This window comes from Suncus etruscus, chromosome 4, assembly GCF_024139225.1.
Source record: "Suncus etruscus isolate mSunEtr1 chromosome 4, mSunEtr1.pri.cur, whole genome shotgun sequence".
Taxonomy (NCBI): Eukaryota; Metazoa; Chordata; class Mammalia; order Eulipotyphla; family Soricidae; genus Suncus; species Suncus etruscus.
The window spans coordinates 52,317,754-52,341,107 of NC_064851.1; the positions used below are offsets into that span (position 1 = coordinate 52,317,754).

At 37.5% G+C, this 23,354-nt stretch overlaps 1 protein-coding gene and 1 non-coding gene across 3 annotated transcripts in view; one reads left to right on the forward strand and one right to left on the reverse strand.

The window, feature by feature from the left end:
• The window catches only part of SNX14 (sorting nexin 14), a 75,200-nt gene that overhangs the window by 39,605 nt on the left and 12,241 nt on the right, over positions 1-23,354 (forward strand). For both annotated transcript variants that reach the window (XM_049772188.1, XM_049772189.1), the window contains 7 exons: positions 4,399-4,531; positions 8,732-8,930; positions 10,480-10,563; positions 13,529-13,629; positions 16,927-17,038; positions 20,494-20,534; positions 20,677-20,796. In XM_049772188.1, the coding sequence (XP_049628145.1) occupies positions 4,399-4,531; positions 8,732-8,930; positions 10,480-10,563; positions 13,529-13,629; positions 16,927-17,038; positions 20,494-20,534; positions 20,677-20,796 (790 nt within the window). The remainder of the gene's footprint in view (positions 1-4,398; positions 4,532-8,731; positions 8,931-10,479; positions 10,564-13,528; positions 13,630-16,926; positions 17,039-20,493; positions 20,535-20,676; positions 20,797-23,354) is intronic.
• Positions 15,941-16,080, reverse strand: LOC126007765 (small nucleolar RNA SNORA29). Its single transcript, XR_007495250.1, has one exon. It is a non-coding gene; the product is annotated as a small nucleolar RNA SNORA29 (small nucleolar RNA).

Genomic DNA, 23,354 nt, shown 5'->3' on the forward strand with positions numbered 1-23,354 from the left:
TGTGATATGTCTTTATAGTAAAAGTTTCTAGTACAGGGCTAGCGGGTAGGGTGTTTGCCTTGCACATGACTGACCTGGTTTTGATTCCCAGCATCCCATACAGTCCCCTGAACTTGCCAGGAGTAATTTCTGAGTGCAGAGCCAGGAGTAACTTTTGAGCCACTATTGTGCTGCAAGTATCTTTCTGGTCCCTCATTAGGTACATGTATGTGTAGGAGTGTGAATTCTTCTTGATGTACATTTACTTGATCATTAAAAATAACCCTCTCTGTCTCTTAGAATGAGAAAGATTATTATTTTGGAATTTTATGCCATTTTTCTATAGGCATTAGGTATGTTTATGGGATTTTGTCTTGCCTTAAACTAGTAACCTATTTAGTCTTTGTAAAGATGATTTTTTTTTTTTTGGTTCACACCCTGTGATGCTCAGGGGTTATTCCTGGCTCTTTGTTCAGAAATTGCTCCTGGCAGGCTTGGGGGACCATATGGGATGCTGGGGATCAAACTCAGGTCTGTCCTGGGTCAGCCACATGCAAGGTGTGCTCCAGCACCCAAAGATGATTTTTTTTCCAAAGATGATTTTTAATATATGAAGTTCCTGAGCTGTTTATCCATGAAGTTATGTATTGTTCTTTCAGATCTGAATGAGAGTCTGGCTGGGAAAAGAATTCATGGTGTGGCATTTTTGAGTTTCTTCTCCTTTTTTTTTTTTTTAAATACACATTGTCTTTGGGTTTGGAGGATCTCATTTAGTAAATCTGCTGTAAATCTTAAGGATGCTTTATTGTATATTATTTTCCCACTTTGACCTTGTTGCATTCAGTATTCTAAATTTATGGTTTTCACCATGTTGATTAGGATGTGTCTTGGAATATTTTTATTTGCATTTCATTTTTAGCCAGTATCATTTGAGCTTCTAGGATGTAGATGCATGCACTCTCTAGCTCTGAGAACTACTCAGAAGTGATATTTTTGTGCTTTTTCATAGATGGTTTTCTTTCTGGCCCTTTGGGATCCCAGTGATTCTAAAGTCTTTTTTTGAATTCATCTCAAAGTTCTCTTGTCAATTGTTTTTTTATTTCGAGGCCTTTTCCCCATTTCTGTTGCCTGGAAGTTTTCTGGACCTTATTTTTGAGCACATTGATTCTGTTCTCTGTAACTGTTACTCTGCTGGAAAGACTTTCCAGTGAGATTTTCATTTCACTAACCAAAGTTTTTAGTTCTTACATTTCTATTTATAGTTTTCATATTTCTGTTCTCATGTTCTTGTGTTTTATTGGCTCTCTCTGTTTCATGGTTTCTTTGAGCTAATTAAACATTCTAAGCATTTACATTCTAAAGTCTTTTTTAGAGAAATTATATAGATGACTGTTACTGATAGATTCTTCAGGATTACTATCTTTGCTTAACAGCCATGGTACAGTTCTGCTCTGCTTTACTGTAGTTACTTTTTTTTTTTTGTTTGTTTTTTTGTTTTTGAATTTTTGGGCCACATCCAGCAGAATTCAGGAGTTATTCCTGGCTCTGCACTCAGAAATCACACCCGACAGGCTAGATCACCATATGGTATGCCAGGGATTGAACCAGAGTCAGCTGTGTGCAGGTCCAATGCCCTACTTGCTGTGCTCTGGCCCTACCATGGCTCTATGTATAGCCTGAGAATGTGTGTTTTCCATTGTGTTCTTGCCAGCTTCTTCACTAACAAGGAGATTTATTGATGGTGGGAGATGATTTTTGGTCTCTAAATTAGTGGCCACTGCTTTCAGAACCATAGTGCTGGTTTTTGACTTTGGTAGAGACTGGAGCCAATTCTCTGGGCTACTCTCTGTAGGCTCTTATGGACTATTTATCTATTTTGGTGTTTTGGATCACACCCGGGAGCACTTAGGGGTTTCTCCTGGCTCTATGCTCAGAAATCACTCCTGGCAGGCTCGGGGGACCACATGGGATGCTGGGATTCGAACTTCAGTCCTTCTGCATGCAAGGCAAACACCTTACCTCCATGCTATCTCTCCGGCCCCTCTTATGGACTTTTTTTAAAACAACTAATTGCATGCTTTCTTAAGTAAAATAATATTCTAATTTATTATTAATTTTATTTTATTACTTTATTACTTATTATAGCTTTCAAATAAATATGATTTATAGACTAGGATTATGGGTCAGTAGCAGAGCACATTCCATCCATATATGTGGGAGATCTGAATTCAATTGCCAACACTGATAAAACTGATAAACAACAAAACTGATAAAAACAATTTGCTCGGGGCCGGGCAGTGGCGCTAAAGGTAAGGTGCCTGCCTTGCCTGCGCTAGCCTTGGACGGACCGCGGTTCGATCCCCCGGTGTCCCATATGGTCCCCCAAGCCAGGAGCAACTTCTGAGCACATAGCCAGGAGTAACCCCTGAGCGTTACCGGGTGTGGCCCAAAAACCAAAAAAAAAAAAAAAAAAACACAATTTGCTCTTTAAACATTGTAAAGGACGTGTACCTGGTGTATTTGAAACTTTATTAGTTTATTTTAATTTCAATAATTATTCCTGGCAATCTAGGTCGACCCAGGATCGAACCCAGGTCGGCAGCATGCAAGGCAAATGCCCTAACCATTGTACTATATATTGCTCTAGCTCTAGGAATAATAGCCATTCTTTTTAAGTTAAGCATTTAAAACAAAAAGCTTCATATTTTAAAATAGTAATATTTGAGCCTTAGAGCTAGGGAAGGAACTTGCTTGCCTTGGTTGACTAGTTGATCTTTAGCATTGTTCTGTACCTCAAGCACTACCAAGGATCACTTCTGAGCACAGACTCAGGAATAGCCCCAGGGCAATGACAGATATGGCCTCTAGCCCTTATTCTCCCAAATAAAAATAAAATAGTAATTATTATTTGGTTTTCTGTTTGTTATAAGGGGAGTATTACACAGGCAAAATTATAAATTGAATAAAGTTATTTTATTTGTTGAAATGAGGCAATATGATTCAATGGAGAAAACAGTTTGTAATGACAGCATTTTTTGTATTTGATTTTCAGATATTTCATGCTTTCAGAAATTCACTTAAAAATTACACAGCCATCTCTAAAACCATGTGATAGAGCATGCATTATATACGGTAGAGACTGCCTCTGTGAGCAACATTTGCTAACCCTTTCCTTTTTTCACATTTCATCTTTAATACTTTGTAATTAAGTAAAATACATGTTCATTACTCTTTTGAGGGCTTGTATAAGTAAAAATTAAACTTTGCGTAAATTGTCACAAATCATAGAAGACAGCAACTTTTTGATATTTGGTTTTGTTTGAAGATGACATTTGTACTGGGGATGGAGCAATAGTACAGCAGGTAAGATGTTAGCCAACTCAGGTTTGATCCTCAGCATCCCATATGGTCCCTGGAGTCCATCAGGAGTGAATCCTGAGTGCAGAGCCAGGAGTAACCCTGAGTACAGTTGAGGTAGCCCCAGAAAACAAACAAAAAAGAAAGATAAAGTACTGAAAACGTCATATTTTAATATATATTTTTTGCAGCACGGTTATGTTAGCAACACAGCTCTAAAGGATGTGGATGTGCTTATGTGTGCACAAACTAGGGATCAAATCCAAGAATTTACATAGGTAAATTACTGTGCTTTGCTACTGAACATTTCTAGTTTCAAATTCTATTGTTTTTAAAGAAAATTTTATTGATTGATTGTTATTTTGGACCACACCTGGCGGCACTGAGGGGTTACTTCTGGCTCTGCACTCAGAATTGCTCTTGGCCTTCTGGGGGCCCACACAGGATGCTCGGAATTGCAAGGGACCCTCCCAGGTTGGCCACATGCAAGGCAAATGCCCTACTGCTGTGCTATCTTTCTGGCTCTAATTTCAAGTTCTATATTAAACATCTCACTTAATATACTTTTCTGAGGCCGGAGGGATAGCACAGCGGTAGGGCATTTGCCTTGCATGCAGCCAACCCAGGATGGATCTAGATTCTATTCTTGGCATCCCATAAGGTCTCCCGAGCCTGCCAGGATTGATTTCTGAGTGCAGAGCCAGGAGTAACTCTGAGGGCTGCAGGGTGTGGCCCAAAATTTGTTATTTCAAATTTTCTTCAGCAGTTTTAACTGTATATACTACTTGGTGGCTTTGATTTTTAAAACATTTTTCTTCAGTTAACGTTTTAGTCATGGTAACCCTAAATATTTATTAATAAATATTGTTTCACTTACTTGTTTCCTAAGTTTAAATTTTAAATGCTCTGGCACTTATGGCATCTGAGATGTTGATAATCTATGACTGAAAACTTAACTATTCCTTTGATGTATGCCTTTTACACATGTATTTCTCTGTGCTTAGAGTAAAATTAAACACAAAAAATTACCAGGCATTTGATACAGTTTTATTTAATATTTAGGAGTGCAACGAAAAGAGCTGAATCATTTGGAATCAGCAGAATAGGTAGCAAAATAAAAGGAGTCTTCAAAAGCACCACCATGGAGGGAGCTATGTTACCTAATTATGACTTAGCTGAAGGTGAAGATGACTTTGTAAGTAAAACTTTTTAATTAAATGTGTTTTGCTTATTACTTTTTTCATCCTTTATCTTACTTTGGACTTCCTTTACATTCTCCATTGTATCCATTAGATATTCTATTTCTTTGAGCTGGTTCAAATTTTAAAATTCTGGGCATTAAATTGTTAAATTATTAAGGCAAAATTAATTTCTGTTAAATTGAGGCACTAGTCAATAGACTTCCATCTTTTGGTATGGATTTTACTTTATATCCTATTTTCCAATATATAATCCGTGTATAGGTGTAAAATCACCCATCCCCAAGTGAACAAGTCTAAAGCAGGGTTGTACACAAAATAATTTAGACCAGGCTGAGGGTGAAGTGTGTAGTCTGGCAATCTTTGATATCTTCCTTAGAATCTCTCATATCTCCCCTGTCTGCCAGAACTGTTTTTTTTGAGTACAGAGACCACCCCCGGTGGGTGAGTAAGGAAAATTAAGGATAGCTCAGGCTATTCCGAGCCTGTTCTGCCCAGGTTTACATATAAGACAATCTTTGTTTACAACTTGGTTTCACCCAAAGCAAACATATACAAATAAACAAGGGATGATCTTTGTTTTGGGTAAAATAAGGTATAACCTAACACATAGGGAGTTTCAATTTTATTATTAGGTTTGGGTTTTTTGGCTTCATTTGGCAGTGCTCAGGTAATAAGATAATACTCTTGGGTCTTTGTTTAGGGAACAGTGCTGAGATCAAATTGGTATTAATCACAATTAAATGTCTTAATTCCTGTGCTATTTTTTTGGACCTTATTTAAATTCTGACTTTATTTTATTTTGCATATTTCTCCTCTTCCCTTTGTTGTGGTTATTGCAATGAAATTAAGTTGTATATAATGACTATCTGTGGTACTCACATTTTTTAGCTATGGTGCTTGCTAGGGATTATACATTAAGTTGTGATGCTCACATGCTTGGCCATAGTGCTCAGTGAGGCTTGCATTCTTTTATTTACAGTACTTGCCCATGCTCACCTATGTTGACACTTAAAAAAACTATCTTAGTTACCATGATTTACAATGCTGTTAATATTAGGGTTTCATTTGTATAGCTTTAACCTCTCCCTTCACTGTATCAGGGTCCAGGCTTCCCCTTTCCTGGCTGTCCTCTCCCCAACCCTTTAACCCTGCTGATTCCATATATTATATATGTAACAATTTTCATGGTCTGTTGCCTTTGGCCTTTTGTTATCCACATATTGTGCTTCTTTATATCCCGTATATGAGATAACATGGAATATAATTTTATATCTTCATTAGATATAAAATTAGAGATAATTTTGTATCCTTTCTTCCTGCCTGTCTTTGCTCAGTATAATACCCTCCAGCTACATCTATGTAGCAGCTGTGTATCTCCAGAACCTGATGTTCTCTTATTTGCCCTGTGTTTGCACAGGTCTGTGTGCAGATAATGTGAATCTCGATCATGGTACTTGCTCAGGAATGAATATCTATACCTTATGAAGAAAGCTTTGCCAATAGAGGGCTTGGCTGGAGTGGGATTTGTAGGCATGACTAAGGGAATGCTTGTCATGAATGTGCTCTGGCTGGGATAGTTTGGGATTTGCCACAATATTGGTGGACCCCCAGACAAAAGCCATTGATGACAGAACTATACCCAGTTCTTTGATTCAGACTTCCAGTTATAAATATTTGCTTCCTTATTCATTCAGTAGTTGTAAGATTTGAGCTAAGTGAGAGGCCATAATTATTGGCCACTGTTCCTGCTCCATGTTACAATGTGGAGAACTCCTAGAAATGGTAACATGCTGCTCCAGTTAACATCTTCATTGGAGTCAAATTAATACAAATTAAATTTGGATTTAATTCTGTAACTGGTGATGTTTGTGTTGAGGGTCCCCAGGAGTGCTCTTCCCCCTACACTTTCTTAAAAAAAATACTTTAATTGAATCACTGTGATTCAATTGTGTTCCGTGGTTGAGTTTCATACAGTGTTCAACACCCATTCCTTTACCAGTACACATTTGCCACCACCAGTGAGTGCCCCGGTTTTGTTTCTTTCCTCTAATCACACTCCCTTCCTCTAGCCTGGCCTATTTAGTAGTCATTTTTCTTCTCTCTTTACCCTTTTTTCTTTTTATGCACTGTGGTTTGCAGTATTGTTACTGAAAAGGTATCAATGTATCATTTTACCTCCTTTTAGCACTCCATTTTGTCCCCTTGTGATGTTTCCTGCCATGAATCAGTCCTTTTGGCCCTTGTTTGTAGGGTCTTTGGATATTATTACCATATTCTTATATCCCACAAATGATTGCGATAAACCTATGTTCTGTCCCTCTATCTAATTCATTTCATTCAATAGGATTCTCTCCATATCCAACCATGTATAGAAAATATAACTTTATAACTTCATTTTTCCTACTGTTTGTATAGTTTTTCATTGTGTAGATGTACCATATATTTTTTAATCCATTCATCATTTTGAGGCACTTGGATTGTTTCCAGTTTCTGGTTATTGTGAATAGTCCTGCAATGAATATAGTAGTGCAGATGATGCTCTTTCTGCTTTGTGTTTTTGGCCTGTAGGGTATGTGTTCAGGAACAATATTACCGGATCAAATAGAAGTTCAAGGCAAATGAAGGCAAATGCCCTACCACTGTGCTTTCTCTCCACTCCCTATGACCTGTTTTTTTTTTTTTTTGTTGTTGTTGTTGGTTTTTGAGTCACACCCAGCAGTGCTCAGGGGTTACTCCTGGCTCTATGCTCAGAAATCGCTTCTGGCAGGCTCGGGGGACCATATGGGATGCCAGGATTCAAACCACCATCCTTCTGCATGAAAGGCAAATGCTCTACTTCCATGCTCTCTCTCCAGCCCCCTATGACCTGGTTTTAACCTGAATTCGTATCCCAAGCAAGACTTTTCTATAAGAGTTTCCTACTAAGCAGATGCTGGTGGAAGCTACCTCTACATATGGAAATAAACACTAAGAATTGTAACTATTAAGGAAATGCATCTACAGAAACAAATAAAGGAAATAAATATATTTTCTTCAAGTCTTTTGAGATAGTCTGAGGGGGATAAAATCCAGAGCACATTTTCATCCCTTACCATGGTCTTGTAGAGTCTGAGAAATGGTTCTCAGCAGTCAGGGATCAGGTAGTGTCCTCGAGCTGAGGGTCTCTCTGGAACCAAATCCAGCAGCAAGCAACAATCCACAGTGAGGGGAGGTGGAAGAAAAAGGGCTGTGTAGAATGAGTCTGCAGGAATGGTGTCTGCAACTTCTTGCTGGGGTAATATATGTGAGGCTGGAAGTGTGTCCTTTCATTTGGGAGCCAGTTGGCAGCTTACTAGGGCAGGAAGAAGGTTTTGGTTTCTAAGGAGTTAAGAACTGAGGGTTAAGAGGGTTAAATAGGGAGAGATAATGGTTTAGAGTTGAGGGCATGAGAGGAAAGAAAAGGATTTGTAAAGTGGTGAATATAGGGGGTGCAGGGGATGATATATAGCAGGGATTATGCAATATAGGCAGGGGTTATGTACAGTATGCATTCCGACCCATCCCATAAGAGTTAGCTCTCCAACTGCAACCTACAAATAGATCTCCAATGTCTGTCTATATGTGTGTCTAAGTGTATATGCAGTAGATTCCTCTGTTTATTATATTTCTATAACATATTCAAAGTAAATATTGATTTTTATGTATTTTTTAGTATTTTTAGTAACTTCTGAATTGTTCATTTTCTTTTTTCTATTGTACATATGTATATACAGATATGATAGAGTGACATAAATAAATAGTAATAGACAAACAACTGAAATTGATGCTAGCAAATTTGTTCGTTTTAATAAAACTATTAGTGTTGACATTTTCATAGAATGTTTGCTATTGTCTAATTTCAAAGTATTTATAAAATTATAGAAATAAGGGAAAATTGGGGCCGGAGAGATAGCATGGGGGTAAAGCGTTTGCCTTTCATGCAGGAGGTCATCGGTTCGAATCCCGGCGTCCCATATGGTCCCCCGTGCCTGCCAGGAGCAATTTCTGAGCCTGGAGCCAGGAATAACCCCTGAGCACTGCTGGGTGTGACCCAAAAACCACACCAAAAAAAAAAAAAAAAAAGAAATAAGGGAAAATTACATTAGAGTTACTTCCCTTTTGCTATGACCTAAGTTCCTAGCTATGTTAAAGTTATTCTCTTGATCATTTTTTAGATTGAAGAAGGTATTGTTGTAATGGAAGATGATTCACCAGTAGAAGCTGTGAGCACACCATCTTCTCCCCGAAACCTTGCTGCCTGGAAAATTAGTATTCCATATGTTGACTTTTTTGAAGATCCTACTTCTGAAAGGAAAGAGAAAAAGAGAATCCCTGTGTTTTGTATTGATGTTGAGCGAAATGATAGGAGAGCAGGTAGAAAACCTCAGTCATAAGTAATTTTGCTAAAAGACACTTATCTTTATGAGGAATTTTGCAGTGTGGAAACGTGTGGTTCAGTAGTAGTGCCACTTGTCTTATATATGTGAGGTCTTGCATTTTATCCAGGTACCACAAAGAAGAAAAGAATGGTAGGAAGAAGGGAGGGAGGGAAGAAAGGAGGGAGTAAGGAAGGAAGAACCAAAGAAAGGAAAGAAGGAAAGAGGAAGCAAGGAAGGGAGAAAAGAAACATTTAGTCAATTTTAGGTATTGATTATTCTATTGTTTTGGAGGCCGAATCTGCTGTTTTAGTGAGATGGGGAGCAGCTTTATAGCCAGAATTGCTGGGCCTACACCGATGGGGAGACACATGCATTGGTAGGCTTGAATCCTATGCAAAGCATGTATTCTTCTATTGACAGCTGCATTCTGAGCCCCATAAATGAAGATGCGTATATGAAAGATAAGTGTCCAGAACACAAAATTGAGGCTGGAATTAGCTCAGTGGGGGATCCAATGATTTAAATGTATGATGCTCGAGATTTGATCACGTGTACCTCCCCCATATTGCCAAAAAAAATAAAGAAGAAAAGAGGTTAATTTTTTTTATCAGTTAACTAATTTATTCTACCAAAATTTATTGACTAGGTATAAGTCCTTGTTGATATAACTAAATTTATGTATGTAAATTTTATTTCCTTCAAAATATTTACATATGATCAATATTTAAATATTTGGGGGAATCATCTTTAGTGCTATGGTGTAGTGGTTTTGTTTTATTTAGGAGGTGGGGGCTACTATGTCTCAGCAGTATTCAGGGACTTTGTTCTTTGTGCTCAGGAGAGAACCCTTGCCCTGCTAAGGGGACCCTATATGGGGACAGAGATTTGAATCAAGGTTGACTGCATGCAAGGCCTTACCTCTTAGTGATGTTATTTTTTGGAGTCTTATGTAAACAAGGGAACCAGAATTAGAATAAGCACCCTGAACTCAATTCTTTAATTTAATCTAATTCTTTATTACTTGGTAATTTAATTGGTAAACACTCATCATATATGGTAATTAAATTATATAAAATATTGGCTTAATACTAGACACATTTGAAATAAAAAGCAGCAACATGTGGCTAATATTATATTGGTGTAGATAATATGAACATTTTAATAATTGCAGAAATTCTGTTATCACTATTCTATGTTATATTATTAAATCAAGACTTAAATATTTGAAAATCAGTTACTAAAATTTATGAAATATATATTTTGTGTTTTATTTTAAAACTCAAAAGTTGCATACTTGAAGTTTTTTATTAGCTTTTCTTGATGTAGGAAAAATGTTATTGAAATAATTTCATAGATGACATTTAATCATTTATTTAAATTACATTTAAATTGTTACTGTTATTCCAAGAAAGATATGTTATTAAGAATAGGATACTTTAAAAAAAGAATAGAATACTTTAAAATTGTGTGCTGATATTTTAAATACTGTGCTCTTTTAGTAGTAGTTTGTAAAATTATTTGTTACTCATTTTTTTTATTTACAGTTGGACATGAGCCTGAACATTGGTCTGTCTATAGAAAATACCTTGAATTCTATGTGCTTGAATCAAAACTAACAGAATTTCATGGTATGTCTTCTTTTTGTGTAAACATTACATTTCATATTGAGCTTCTTGAAAGTTGCTGAACAAGATTAATTTTTTTATTTTAAATAATACTGTCTTTTATATGTACTCCTGTTAATAGAGATGTACTGGTTTTGTCCCATTTTTGTTCATTTTATATCTTTTTTTTTTTTTTTGGACCACACCGGGTGACGCTCAGGGGTTACTCCTGGCTATCTGCTTGGAAATTGCCCCTGGCTTGGGGGACCATATGTCACGCTGGGGGATCTAACTGCAGTCAGTCCTAGGTTAGCGCATGCAAGGCATTTCTGTGCCCAGAAATTGCTCCTGGCAGGCTCGGTGGACCATTTGGGAGTCGGGGAATCGAATCTGGGTTCATCCCAGGTCAGCTGCATGCAAGACAAATGCCCTACTGCTGTGCTATCTCTCCAGCCAACATTTTTTTTTTAAAAGTAATTGGTTTTATATTTGTTTTGGGGCCACACCAAAAGTTTTGGGCAATGCTTAGAGATTATTCCTGACTTTGCACTCAAGAATTACTCTTAGCAGTATTTAGGACTGTATGGGATGCTGGGGATAGAACCATTGTTGACTACTTGCAAGGTAAAATGCCTTACCCACTGTACTAAGTTGTGGTCCCTAAAATAAGTGATTTAATTTTGAACTTGATATGGCAGAGATTAAAGTAGACATTTCAGAGTGACTGTTCTTCTTTTTTCGGGGGGGTGGGGCGGGGGTTGGGTCACACCCAATATCGCTTAGGGGTTACTCCTGGCTCTGAACTCAGAAATCACTTCTGGCAGGCACAGGGACCATATGGGATTTTGGAATTCAAACAGCTGTCTGTTTTGAATTGGCTGCGTGCAAATACCCTACAACTGCGCTATCTCTCTGGCCCCAGAGAGCAACTTTTCTTTACTCTCATCTTCCTTGTTAGATATGGCAAGTGTTTTGATTTATCTCTTAGATAAGGAAGCAAAATTCTAGCTAAATATTTCTCTTGAGGGCAACTGGGCAAGAAAACCATTCTTTGGTTTTAATTTATTCTCACTATGCCTATTTATTTTTAGTTAATATCAGGGCTGTAATCAGGAAGTATTTTGAGTCATTTTGTAAAATTGGTGAGTTTTATTTATGCTTCTAAAGTGTTTTCCATCCAAAATGAGATTGAATCTGAATTGAGAAAGTCAGGGTCTCTTTTGTTTGTTTGTTTTGTCTTTGGCCCACATCCAATGGTGTTACTCATGATTCTCTTGCTCAGAAATTACTCCTGGCAAGTTCAGCAGGCCTTATGGGAAGTTGGGGATTGAACCCAGGTCAGCTGTTTGCAGCAAGGCACACCCTACCTGTTGTGCAATCTTTCTGACTCCCAAGACAGGGAATCTTTCTCACTCTGTTTTGACAGCAAAACCTATAAGTCTACTATAGGAAGATGAAGAAGATAAAGTTAATAGTTTTTATCTAGATTTTGAGTTTCTACTAGACTTGTTTTTTTTTTGTTTCTTGTTTTGGGGCCACACCCCATGACGCTCAGGGGTTACTCCTGGCTATGCGCTTAGAAATTGCTCCTGGCTTGGGGGACTATGTGGGATACCAGGGAATCAAACCATGGTCCTTCCTAGGTCAGCCGCTTGTAAGGCAAACGCCCTACAGCTTCGCAACCACTCTGGCCCCTAGACTTGATTTTTATCTTGCTTTGGGTAATACAATAATGGTGCCTGGGGGTTTCTCTTATACTTATCTGTGGCCACTCTGTAGCAATGGTCTGAGGAACTTGTGGTGCCAAGGATCACAGGCTCCTGTATACAAAGCCTGTGACCAATCCTTTGATATCTGTTTGGCCTGTTGTATTTAAATGACTTTTTTAAATGTATACAACAAACCGATATAATACCATGTTTATTTCCTTCTCTGTGAACTTTTTCATATGACTCATTGTAATTTTGTTGAGAGACTATCATTTATATATGTACTCTTGGGGGGGAGTGGGCCATATATGGTGGTATGCAGGACTTACACTCTGGAAATACTCCGGGTGCTTGTGGACTGTATGAGATGCTGGGGATTGAACCCAGTTGACTGTTTGCAAGGCAAGAGCCCTACCTGCTACACTATCTCCCCAGCCCCTATTTCCATATTTTTATTTATTTGGTAGGGGGATGTTGGGCCACACCTGGCAGTGTTCAAGGATCACTCCTGGCAGTGGTCTGGGGACCATATGGGATGACAGGGGTTTTTTTTTTTTTTTTTTTTTTGGTTTTTGGGCCACACCCGTTTGATGCTCAGGGGTTACTCCTGGTTATGTGCTCAGAAATCGCCCCTGGCTTGGGGGGACCATATGGGACGCCGGGGGTCGAACCGCGGTCCTTCCTTGGCTAGCGCTTGCAAGGCAGACACCTTACCTCCAGCGCCACCTACCCGGCCCCGGATGACAGGGTTTGAACCCAGGTTGATCATGTTGCAAGGCATGCACCCTACCTGTGCTACTATCCCTATATCACTCTGGCACTTGAAATATGCTCAGTGAACCAAAGCTGGTTGATTCCTATTATCTTTTCTTTTTGGTCCTAAAATTTCCAGTCAGCCCTACATGATAAAATATATCCATTGTTTTAAAGCTTGTATGAACATTAACATATTGAATTGTGGGTATTTTTAGTATCATTTTTTCATAACAGAAATCCATTTTTAAAATAATATTGTGATATTTTGAAGCTTTTTCATGTAGCATAGAAAGCCAAAATTTTGTCCATGTTGAGTAGTTGATGAATAAGAGCAATATTTTTATTGTCTATGTAAATCTTTTGGTGGACTTTTTAATAGAAAGCCTTTGTTGTATCAAGAATTTTTGAAATAATGTGATATCTCTATAGAGCAGTATTATAATCTGAATTTTCCATAGTAGATAATAATCTATGTTTAAAAACTAACAGACTATAATAATAGCTTCCATATATATTAATTTCAGGCACATTTCCTGATGCTCAGCTTCCTTCCAAAAGGATTATTGGCCCCAAAAATTATGAATTTTTAAAATCAAAGAGAGAAGAATTTCAGGAATATCTGCAGGTATATTAGTTTAATTTAAATAATTGCTAATTATAATATTCTCTAATTTTTCCTTTTCTTTTGTACACAAATACTTTTTATTTTTATTTACTTATTTTCTAAATTTTATTATAACACCATAATTTACCACATTGTTTATAATACTGTTACTTCAAGTATAATTGTGTTTAAATACCAATCCCACCACCATACACTTCTCTTTAAAAATAAAATGAAAGAATAGATATTTTAATTTGATTTATTTGAAAATGTTGCTTAGGGCCTAAAAAATAGGTCACTCAGCTAAGGTCATTCTCTGCATGTGGGAGGTCCAAAACACAGCTGAAAGTAACTCTTACACTGGCAGTTGTCCCAGAACAAAGAGAAAGTCTCTTTTATACTTGGACATAATATTTAATATTTTCCTAAATGTTTATTTATTTAAATTTGAAGTTCTCCTAGCATTGAAGGTGGGTTTTTTTTTTTTTTTTTGTGGGGGCAGGGGAGAGATGTATTGTGGTCATGGCTCATTTCAGGCTATGTGCTCAGGGGTCATTCCTGGTGGTGCTCAGGGAACCATACTAGGGTCATTCATGATCTTTCTCCCTATACTATCTCTCTAGCACTTATAAGTATCTTTTGAGGGTGGGTGAGGAGATTTGTACTATGCTCAGGCTTGATCTCTGCTTAGGGATCACTTCTGGCAGAGCTCAAGGGACTCTGGTGCTGAGTATCGAACATAAGTTGGTCATGCAAATACCCTGCCTGCTGTATATTGCTCTACTTTCTATAAGTATCTTTTTAATTAAAAAATATTCAATAGAGGGACCAGAGAGATAGCATGGAGGTAAGGTGGTTGCCTTGCATGCAGAAAGTCGGTGGTTCAAATTCCAGCATCCCATATGGTCCCCTGAGCCTGCCAGGAGCGATTTCTGAGCATAGAGCCTGGAGTAACCCCTGAGCGCGGCCAGGTGTGAACCAAAAACCAAAAAAAAAAAAAAAAATTAATAGAGACCTTAGAGAGTTTAGCACCATATATATAGGGGCATAACATTGATCCCTGACAGCACTTTGTCCCTAGTTGCCACCAGGAGTGAACTCTAAGCATCAAAAAAAAAACAAAAAAAAACAAAAACCTAGTATTTGACAGTATAATAAGGCATTTTATACTGTACTTCTTGTATTTGAACTATTAAGTTCTTGAACTAAAAATAACTGGGCCACTGTGATATACTGCTGGTATTGTGATTGCCTTGCACATGGCTGACCAGGTTTGACTCCAGCATCCCATATAGCCCCTAAATCTGCCAGAAGTGATTTCTGAGTGCAGAGCCAAGAGTAATCCCTGAATAATTCTGCCAAGTATGGCTCAAAAACCACAAAATAAAATAAAAAACAAGAATTTTATCTATGCTCTTTTTCTAGTATATGAATTAAAAATGAGGAAACTATTATGTGCCATAAGACTATTTGAACATAGCATATACCAGGGCTCAAGCTGTCTTTGTTGGTAATGCCAACCTATTATTTGAACTGGTCTGCTGAGCCCAGACAGGAGTATTCCCTGAGCACAGTTGAGTGTGGCTCAAGAAAAGCAAACATAAAGTACCTTATTCTGGAAAAAGTATTTTGTGGCAATATGGCATAAAGGTTATAGTACTGTCATTTAATTTATATAGATTTCTGTTCATAAAGTTTTATAACTTCATAGTTGCAAAATTGAATATTTAACACTGGATTAATTTCACTTTTGAGGCATTTTGTCTTGTAAGAAAATAGTATTGCAACAAAAACAGAGCACAAAATTTTTCAAGTTATTTTACATTTCTGTCTTACTCCCACCCTCAATTAAAATGGTTTATGGTAGCTTCTTTATTTAAAAATTTTTTATTATAATTGGGAAGGGGCAAAGCAATAGCACAGTGAGTAAGGCATTTGCCTTGCACATGGCCAACCTTGGTTTGATCCCCAGTATCCCATATGGTACCCTGAGCCTGTCAGGAGTAATTTCTGAGCACAGAGCCAGGAGTAAACCCAGGAGCATCACCGGGTATGGCACCAAAAATAAAAAAAAAAAAAACAAAAAACCTTTTTTTTTAGACTTGGAGAGAGGCTTAACAAGTTAATTGCATACCTAGCAGTGCTCAAGGAAATTCCTGGTTTTGTGATCAAGAGTGATCTTGATGTAATCAAGCACCCAGAGGTGAGAGGTGCTTGATACCATAGATGGTTCTGGGGAACAAACCTGGACCTTCTGCATGCCAGATATTCTTTCAGCTTGTTGAGCTATGTTTCTAACCTTAGCTTTTTTATTTAATTCAATATTATTTATTTATTTTTGTTTATCCATTTATGTAGGGTGAGGACACAAAGAAATTTTCTCTCTTCAGATCAAGACAGTTTTACTTGATATCTTAAGCACAGCCACTAAAATCTACCAGTAGAAGAAAATGTAGTAGACAGTCAGATGGGAAATATTTAATTCAATCTTAAAAGAATTTATCCTGGTTTTTTTGGTCCACAACCAGAAGTGTTCAGGTCATACTCTTGGCTTTGGCTCTAGATACACTTCTGAGGACCACGTGGGGTACTAGGTATAGAACCTGGGTTGGCAGCATGCAAGGCAAATGATGTGCTGGATATATTATTGCTCCGGTTCCTAACCAGAGGCAGGAGGGGAAAATGGTTGGGCCCTACCTGGAGATGCTCATGGATTACTCCTAGGTCTGTAGTGAGGAATCACTCCAGGAGATACTCTGGGCACCGTAAGGTGTACCAGAGATCAGACCTGGGTTGGTCACATGCAAGACAACACCCTACTCTCTGTAGGTCTACTCTGGCTCTAGCCCCAGCTTTTGAAAATTTGTCAGTTTGTAATTTGTCAATATTGTAATACTTGTTAGCAGTTGAGAAATAACTAATATTCTAAGTTATATAAGGTACAGGGAAATAACTAATACTCTATTTTTATATAAGGTACAGTGCTAAATGCCTTTTGTTATATTTGTAAAGTTGGCAATTTCATATTATATATGAGGAAATAAACTCTCAGGTAATTTGAGTTTTCTGGGTTATGTAGCTAAGAAATGAAAGAACTAGAATTTAAATTCATTTATGTATGTCAATGGAGCCCAAGGTCTGACTTGCTATGCTATGTTATATCCTCCTCTTCTTTATAAATGTTTAAAAATATTCCGAATTTAAGTTTAGCTTTTGGTGATTTGAAATTGTTTTCTTGGTTAAAGAATCATTTATGTATTTTTGATTACCCTTCTAGATTTTCAAAACCCTCCCCCCCCTTTTTTTTGTTCATTCAAGAAACTTTTGCAGCATCCAGAACTGAGTAATAGTCAACTTCTGGCAGATTTTCTCTCCCCCCATGGTGGGGAAACACAATTTCTTGATAAGATACTACCAGATGTAAACCTTGGTAAGTCAATTTAAAGAATCATATGATAAACTAGAATAGATAAACTGGTAAAGAGGCAGCATTTTCATATTAAAAATACAGTTTTTTAATTTAAGTCATGAGTTAAGCTATCTCTTCTGCATTGTTAGTAGGAATATAAATTGGAAAACCATTTGCAAAATGTTTGTTATAAAACTGAATCATCAGCAATACATTTATCTATAAGATAAATATACTCTGGGGGGCCGGGCGGTGGTGCTAGAGGTAAGGTGCCTGCCTTGCCTGCGCTAGCCTTGGACGGACCGCGGTTTGATCCTCCGGCGTCTCATATGGTTCCCCAAGCCAGGAGCAACTTCTGAGCACATAGCCAGGAGTAACCCCTGAGCGCTACTGGGTGTGGCCCAGAAACCAAAAAAAAAAAAAAGATAAATATACTCTGGAGAATCTTGTATCCATTTTATGAAATATCTGTAGCTACATTATTTATATTGCTTAAACTAGAAATAATAAAAGTATTCATGAACAATAAGAATAAAATATTAATTATGATGATATCATTAAAATACTTATAACTGGTAGTACCTAAAGCATGTAACTATCGTAAATATTATGCAATTGCATAATATTTTATGTGAAAGCATTATGTTGAATGAAAGAATGAATGGAAGAATGTATACAAGCATAATTCTATTTGTATGGTGACAAGGTAGACCCAAAAATTGGAAAGTTTGAATTGTTAAAAACAAGCACTATTTCTACATATATAAATGTGTACATAAGATACATAAAACTGAATATATTAACTATTACTAGTAGTAGAACATGATTTTAATCTGTAACTTCAAATTAACATTTATTGGAGTGAAGATATTTGGTGCATTAATTTTTTTAATTGGGGAAAATGTAAAGACATTTTATATTTTGTTACATACATTTAGGAACTGGAATTTAGGAATTTAGTGTTTAGGAACTGGAATTAGATAATTCTGATCATAGACAAGGATGACTGAAGTAAAAGAAATGATCAAAGATAACTGAAGTTTCTATTTAAACATCAGACTGAGTGCTATACTTGGAAGATAAAGGAATACATTTAGAGCATTTCTAACAGTGAGTTTGGAAAATCCACATGACGAGATGAGAGAAATTTTAGGAAAGACTAGTTTTGGGGGCTATTAGGGAAGTAGCTTGGTAGGCGGGTTAGATGATTTGCGTGTTGTTAAACAATTTCTACTTCTATTTTCATTATGTTTATTGATATTTCTGTAGTTCTACTTTTTTCTAAATGAAACTAAACTGTATATATATCTATATATAAGTCAATTTTGGCTGATTTTTATAGTAACTTTGAAATACTTAGAAAATGTCAGGGTATTTTATATTTTATGAGATTATTATAGGATAAAGTGAAGAAGAAATTGGTTTACAGGATTAGATTATAATTTTTCTTTTATGGCTCTATTATAGAAATTATAGGGGATTGTAATAAACATTTAAAATATTTCATAATCTCATAGCATTAAGAATAAAAGGCCCCTTTTTCTGCTTATCCTCCAGGATCATGTCTAGTCACACAAACACACGAATGCATAATCCCAAATTTGATTTTGATTAGGATTCATATAACTATACTATGTTCAGGGTTGTTGTTCTCCACTTTTCTTTTCCTCTCCCTTCTCTCCCCTACTACTTTTCTATTCCCTTCTTTTATACTGTATCTGATCCTCAAAGAGCTTCACACATGGGAAACATGTGTAAAGAGAGTGAGTTCTCCAGCTATAATAATAGTGTTCTCTAGGGGCCAGAGAGATAGCATGGAGGTAGAACTTTTGCCTTGCATGCAGAAGGATGATGGTTCAAATCCTGGCATCTCATATGTTCCTCCAAGCCTGCCAGGAGCGATTTCTGAGCATAGAGCCAGGAGTAACCCCTAAGTGCTGCTGGGTGTGACCCAAAAACAAAACAAAAAACCAAACAAACAAAATAATAGTATTCTCTATCAATTTTTCTCCTATAAACATCAAATAGTGATTTTGACCTAAAATATATAATGTAACTATTTGAATGGTAAATTAAAAGGTAGAACTTGTTAGAATTCTTTATTTTTCTTTTTTGGGGGAGGGGATAAGGTTGGGCCATACCCAGTCATGCTCAGAGGTTACTTTTGACTGTACACTCAGGCATCACTTCTGGCAGTGCTTAGAGGACCTTATCCACCAGAGATTGAGTCTGCGTTGGCAACTGTGACACAAGTACTCTATTCTCTGTACTATCTTTCTTTTTTTTTTTTTTTTTTTGTTTTTTGTTTTTTGTTTTTTGGGCCACACCCGGCGGTGCTCAGGGGTTACTCCTGGCTGTCTGCTCAGAAATAGCTCCTGGCAGGCACGGGGGACCATATGGGACACCGGGATTCGAACCAACCACCTTTGGTCCTGCATCGGCTGCTTGCAAGGCAAACGCCGCTGTGCTATCTCTCCGGGCCCTGTACTATCTTTCTGATACCATGATTATTGTTTTGTTTTTTTTTTAAATCAACTTTTTTTTTTTTTTTTTTGGTTTTTGGTTTTTGGGCCACACCCGGTGATGCTCAGGGGTTACTCCTGGCTATGTGCTCAGAAGTCGCTCCTGGCTTGGGGGACCATATGGGACACCGGGGGATCGAACCGCGGTCCGTCTTAGGCTAGCGCTGGCAAGGCAGACACCTTACCTCTAGCGCCACCGCCCGGCCCCTTAAATCAACTTTTGAGTAACTTTTAAATATCTTTACCATTGTTTAAAGTATTTTCAAACATTTTTTATGGAAATGTTCAATTATATACAAAGGTGGAAAACTTTGTATAATGGGCATCTTACCGTGTTTCTTTTTTGTCTTTCTCTTTTTGATTTTAGGGCCAGACCTAGTTATACTCAGGGGCTACTCCTGGCTTGGTGCTTAGGAGTTGCTCCTGGCACGGTTTGGGAGACCATTTGATGCCAGAGTTTGAACCTGGGTTTCCTTGCAGAGCATATGCTTTAACTCAGTGAACTATTATTACCCTTATTCAATTTCAGTAATTATCAGCACTTGTTTTATTTATTACCCCAACTTTCCTCCCAATGAATTTTATTTTGTTTGTTTGTTTTTGAGCCACATCCAGTGGCACTCAGGTTACTCCTGGTTCTGTACTTAGGAATTATTCCTGTTGGGTATTTAGGGGACCATATCGGATGCTGGAGATTGAACCCAGGTTGGCCGTGTGTAAGGCAAATGCCCCACTCTGTGCTGTTGCTCCGGCCCCCAATGAATTATTTTAATGTAAATTCCAAATGTATGTAAGTTAAGAATATTGTACTTATTGTAAATTCCTGTTAAATGTGAAATATCAATTATAAATACATTTTAATTTTTGTTGACTAATATAAAATTATTCAGAGTAGCTTATAATAAGGAATTATGAAGTGTACCTTTATAAACTATATATTATTTGTAATTGCAGGAAAAATTATAAAGTCTGTTCCTGGAAAACTAATAAAAGAGGTGGGTAATTGCTTTATATGTATCCTGCAGCATGATAATTATAAGCATATTTAATTATAAGTGAGTTTTAATATATTATGATACTAAAAATGGATATCTTGTGTTTTTGAATTTTCATCCTTTGATCTCTATATCATTGTAGAGAGGTCAGCATTTGGAACCATTCATCATGAATTTTATAAATTCTTGTGAATCTCCAAAACCTAAACCAAGTAAACCAGAACTGACCATTCTCAGCCCTACTTCAGAAAATAACAAGAAGGTACTGCACATTGTCTTAAAATGTTACTGGGTTTGCAATTGCCTTACTTGAAATGACATTTTTATTAGATAGAGAATCTTTTGTAAATGGTATCTTGTATTAATAAAAATAGATTGAACTTTACATTTCTTTTACCTAAAAACTAATTGTACAATTTTAGGAGGATATGTATAGTTTTTATTTAATATAGTAAATTATATTTTTAGCTATTATATTTGCAGTATCTACCTTCCCTGTATTTGAAAGATTTCTTTAAAAAATTGTTTTTTTTTTTTTTGGGGGGGCCGGGCGGTGGCGCTGGAGGTAAGGTGCCTGCCTTGCCTGCGCTAGCCTAGGACGGACCGCGGTTCGATCCCCCGGCGTCCCATATGGTCCCCCAAGCCAGGAGTGACCTCTGAGCGCATAGCCAGGAGTAACCCCTGAGCGTCACCGGGTGTGGCCCAAAAACCAAAAAAAAAAAAAAAAAAAATTGTTTTTTTTTTCTGGGGCCAGAGCAGTGGCACACTCAGTAGTAGGGCATTTGCCTTGCACGCAGCTGACATAGCATGGACCGCGGTTCCATCCCCTAGCATCTCATATGGTCCCCCAAGCCTGGAGGGATTTCTGAGCACATAGCCAGGAGTAACCCCTGAGTGTCATGAGGTGTGGCCCAAAAACCAAAAAAATTTTTCTGTTTTTCTTAGATTGCAAATATTTGATAGTATTGCCTCATTTTAATGTTACTGAAAAAGTAATCCATTCTTATTATATGTATAATTTTATGTATTCTTATTGTATGCTACTAGAACTATAGCGAGAACTTTTTTGTTCTTTCCTTTTCTCCATCCCTCTTTTTTTTTTTTTTTTCGGCCATACCAGTTTGATGCTCAGGGGTTACTTCTGGCTAAGTGCTCAGAAGAAATTGCCCCTGGCTTGGGGGGGGACCATATGGGACGCCAGGGGATTGAACTGAGGTCCTTCCTTGGCTAGCGCTTGCAAGGCAGACACTTTACCTTTAGCGCCACCTCACTGGCCCCCCCATCCCTCTTTTACTCTCTACCTTCCTTTCAGTGCTTCACATATGCTAGGCATGTCCTCTATTTCTGAGCTGCCTTTTTCTTTAGAAATTCAGCTTAGTGCCAGAGTGGTACCCAACACAGATAGCTGTGGGGCACAAAAGATAGTCTTCCACCACTTTAAAAAAGCTTTATATTAAGGCCAGACAGATTTTACAGTGGGTAAGGGCACTTGCCTTGCACACAGTAAACAATTGTTAATCCCCAGATCCCCAACATCTCATATGGTCCCTCAAACACAGAGCCCGGAATAACCCCTCAGCACTATCGGGTGTGGGCCCTTCCCTCCCAAAAAAGTCCTTTCATTTTGGAGGCTAGGGTGATAGTATAGCAGGAAGGGTGCTTGCCTTGCTATCAGGTAGACCTTGCTTAGATCATCAGCACCACATATGATCTCCTGAGCACTAATCCCTGAGCACAGAACTAGGAGGATTCCCCCCAACACCCCCCCAAAAAAACCCTCTAAATTTTTGATTATTTATAGAAGATACTATAGTTGAACAGAAATTGTTCACTATAGTTGGTAAACAGAAATAAGGCTAGTTGATTTATCAGTAATCTTGCCAGACTTTTTTGTAGTTTTTAGTTTTGAGGTCATATTTAGCAGTGTTCAGCGCTTATTCCTAGCTCTGTGCTCAGGAATCTTCCTGGCTGGCCTGAGGGAACCAGATTGGGTACTAGGGATTGAACCTGGGTTGGTTGCATGCAAGGCAAGCACTTTACCCACTGTATTACCACTCCACTCTTGAAGAAAATTTTAATTGCCATTTCAGTTTATTTGCTTATATTTGATTTATTTAGATTTCTGTTTTTTTCCAGATTCAATTTTGAAAAGTTGTGTGATTCTTTTTTTTTTTTTTTTTTGGTGTTTGGTTTTTGGGTCACACCCAGCAGTGCTCAGGGGTTACTTCTGCCCCTATGTTCAGAAATCGCTCCTGGCAGGCTCAGGAGACCATATAGGATGCCGGGATTTGAACCACTGACCTTCATGAAAGGCAAACACCTTACCTCCATGCTATCTCTCCGACCCCCAAGTTGTGTGATTCTAAGAATTTATAAAATAAATTCTTCTAAATTTCTTCTGTTTATAAAATAAAAATCTTTTTACTTCCATATAAATAAAATTAATTTATTAGCATTTATTTGTACATAGTAGTACATACATATGAGCCTCTGAAGAGTTTCTAGTGTTTAAATTAGGTGTTGATTTTCTTATTGATTCAGTTGTTGGTCAGTAGTGTGTTGTTTAGTTTCCCACATTCACTTGACATTTTTCCATTTTTGTGTGCAAGCAGAAGGCGTCTGCCTTGCCCACGTTAGCCTAGGATGGACTGCGGTTCAATCGTCCGGCATCCCATATGATCCCCCAAGCCAGGAGCAATTGATTTCTGAGCATATAGTTAGGAGTAACCCCTGAGCATCACCGGGTATGGCCCAAAAACAAAACAAACAAACAAAAAGAAAGAGAATGTGTTTGTGACTTTGAGTAAGTGCTCTGTGGAT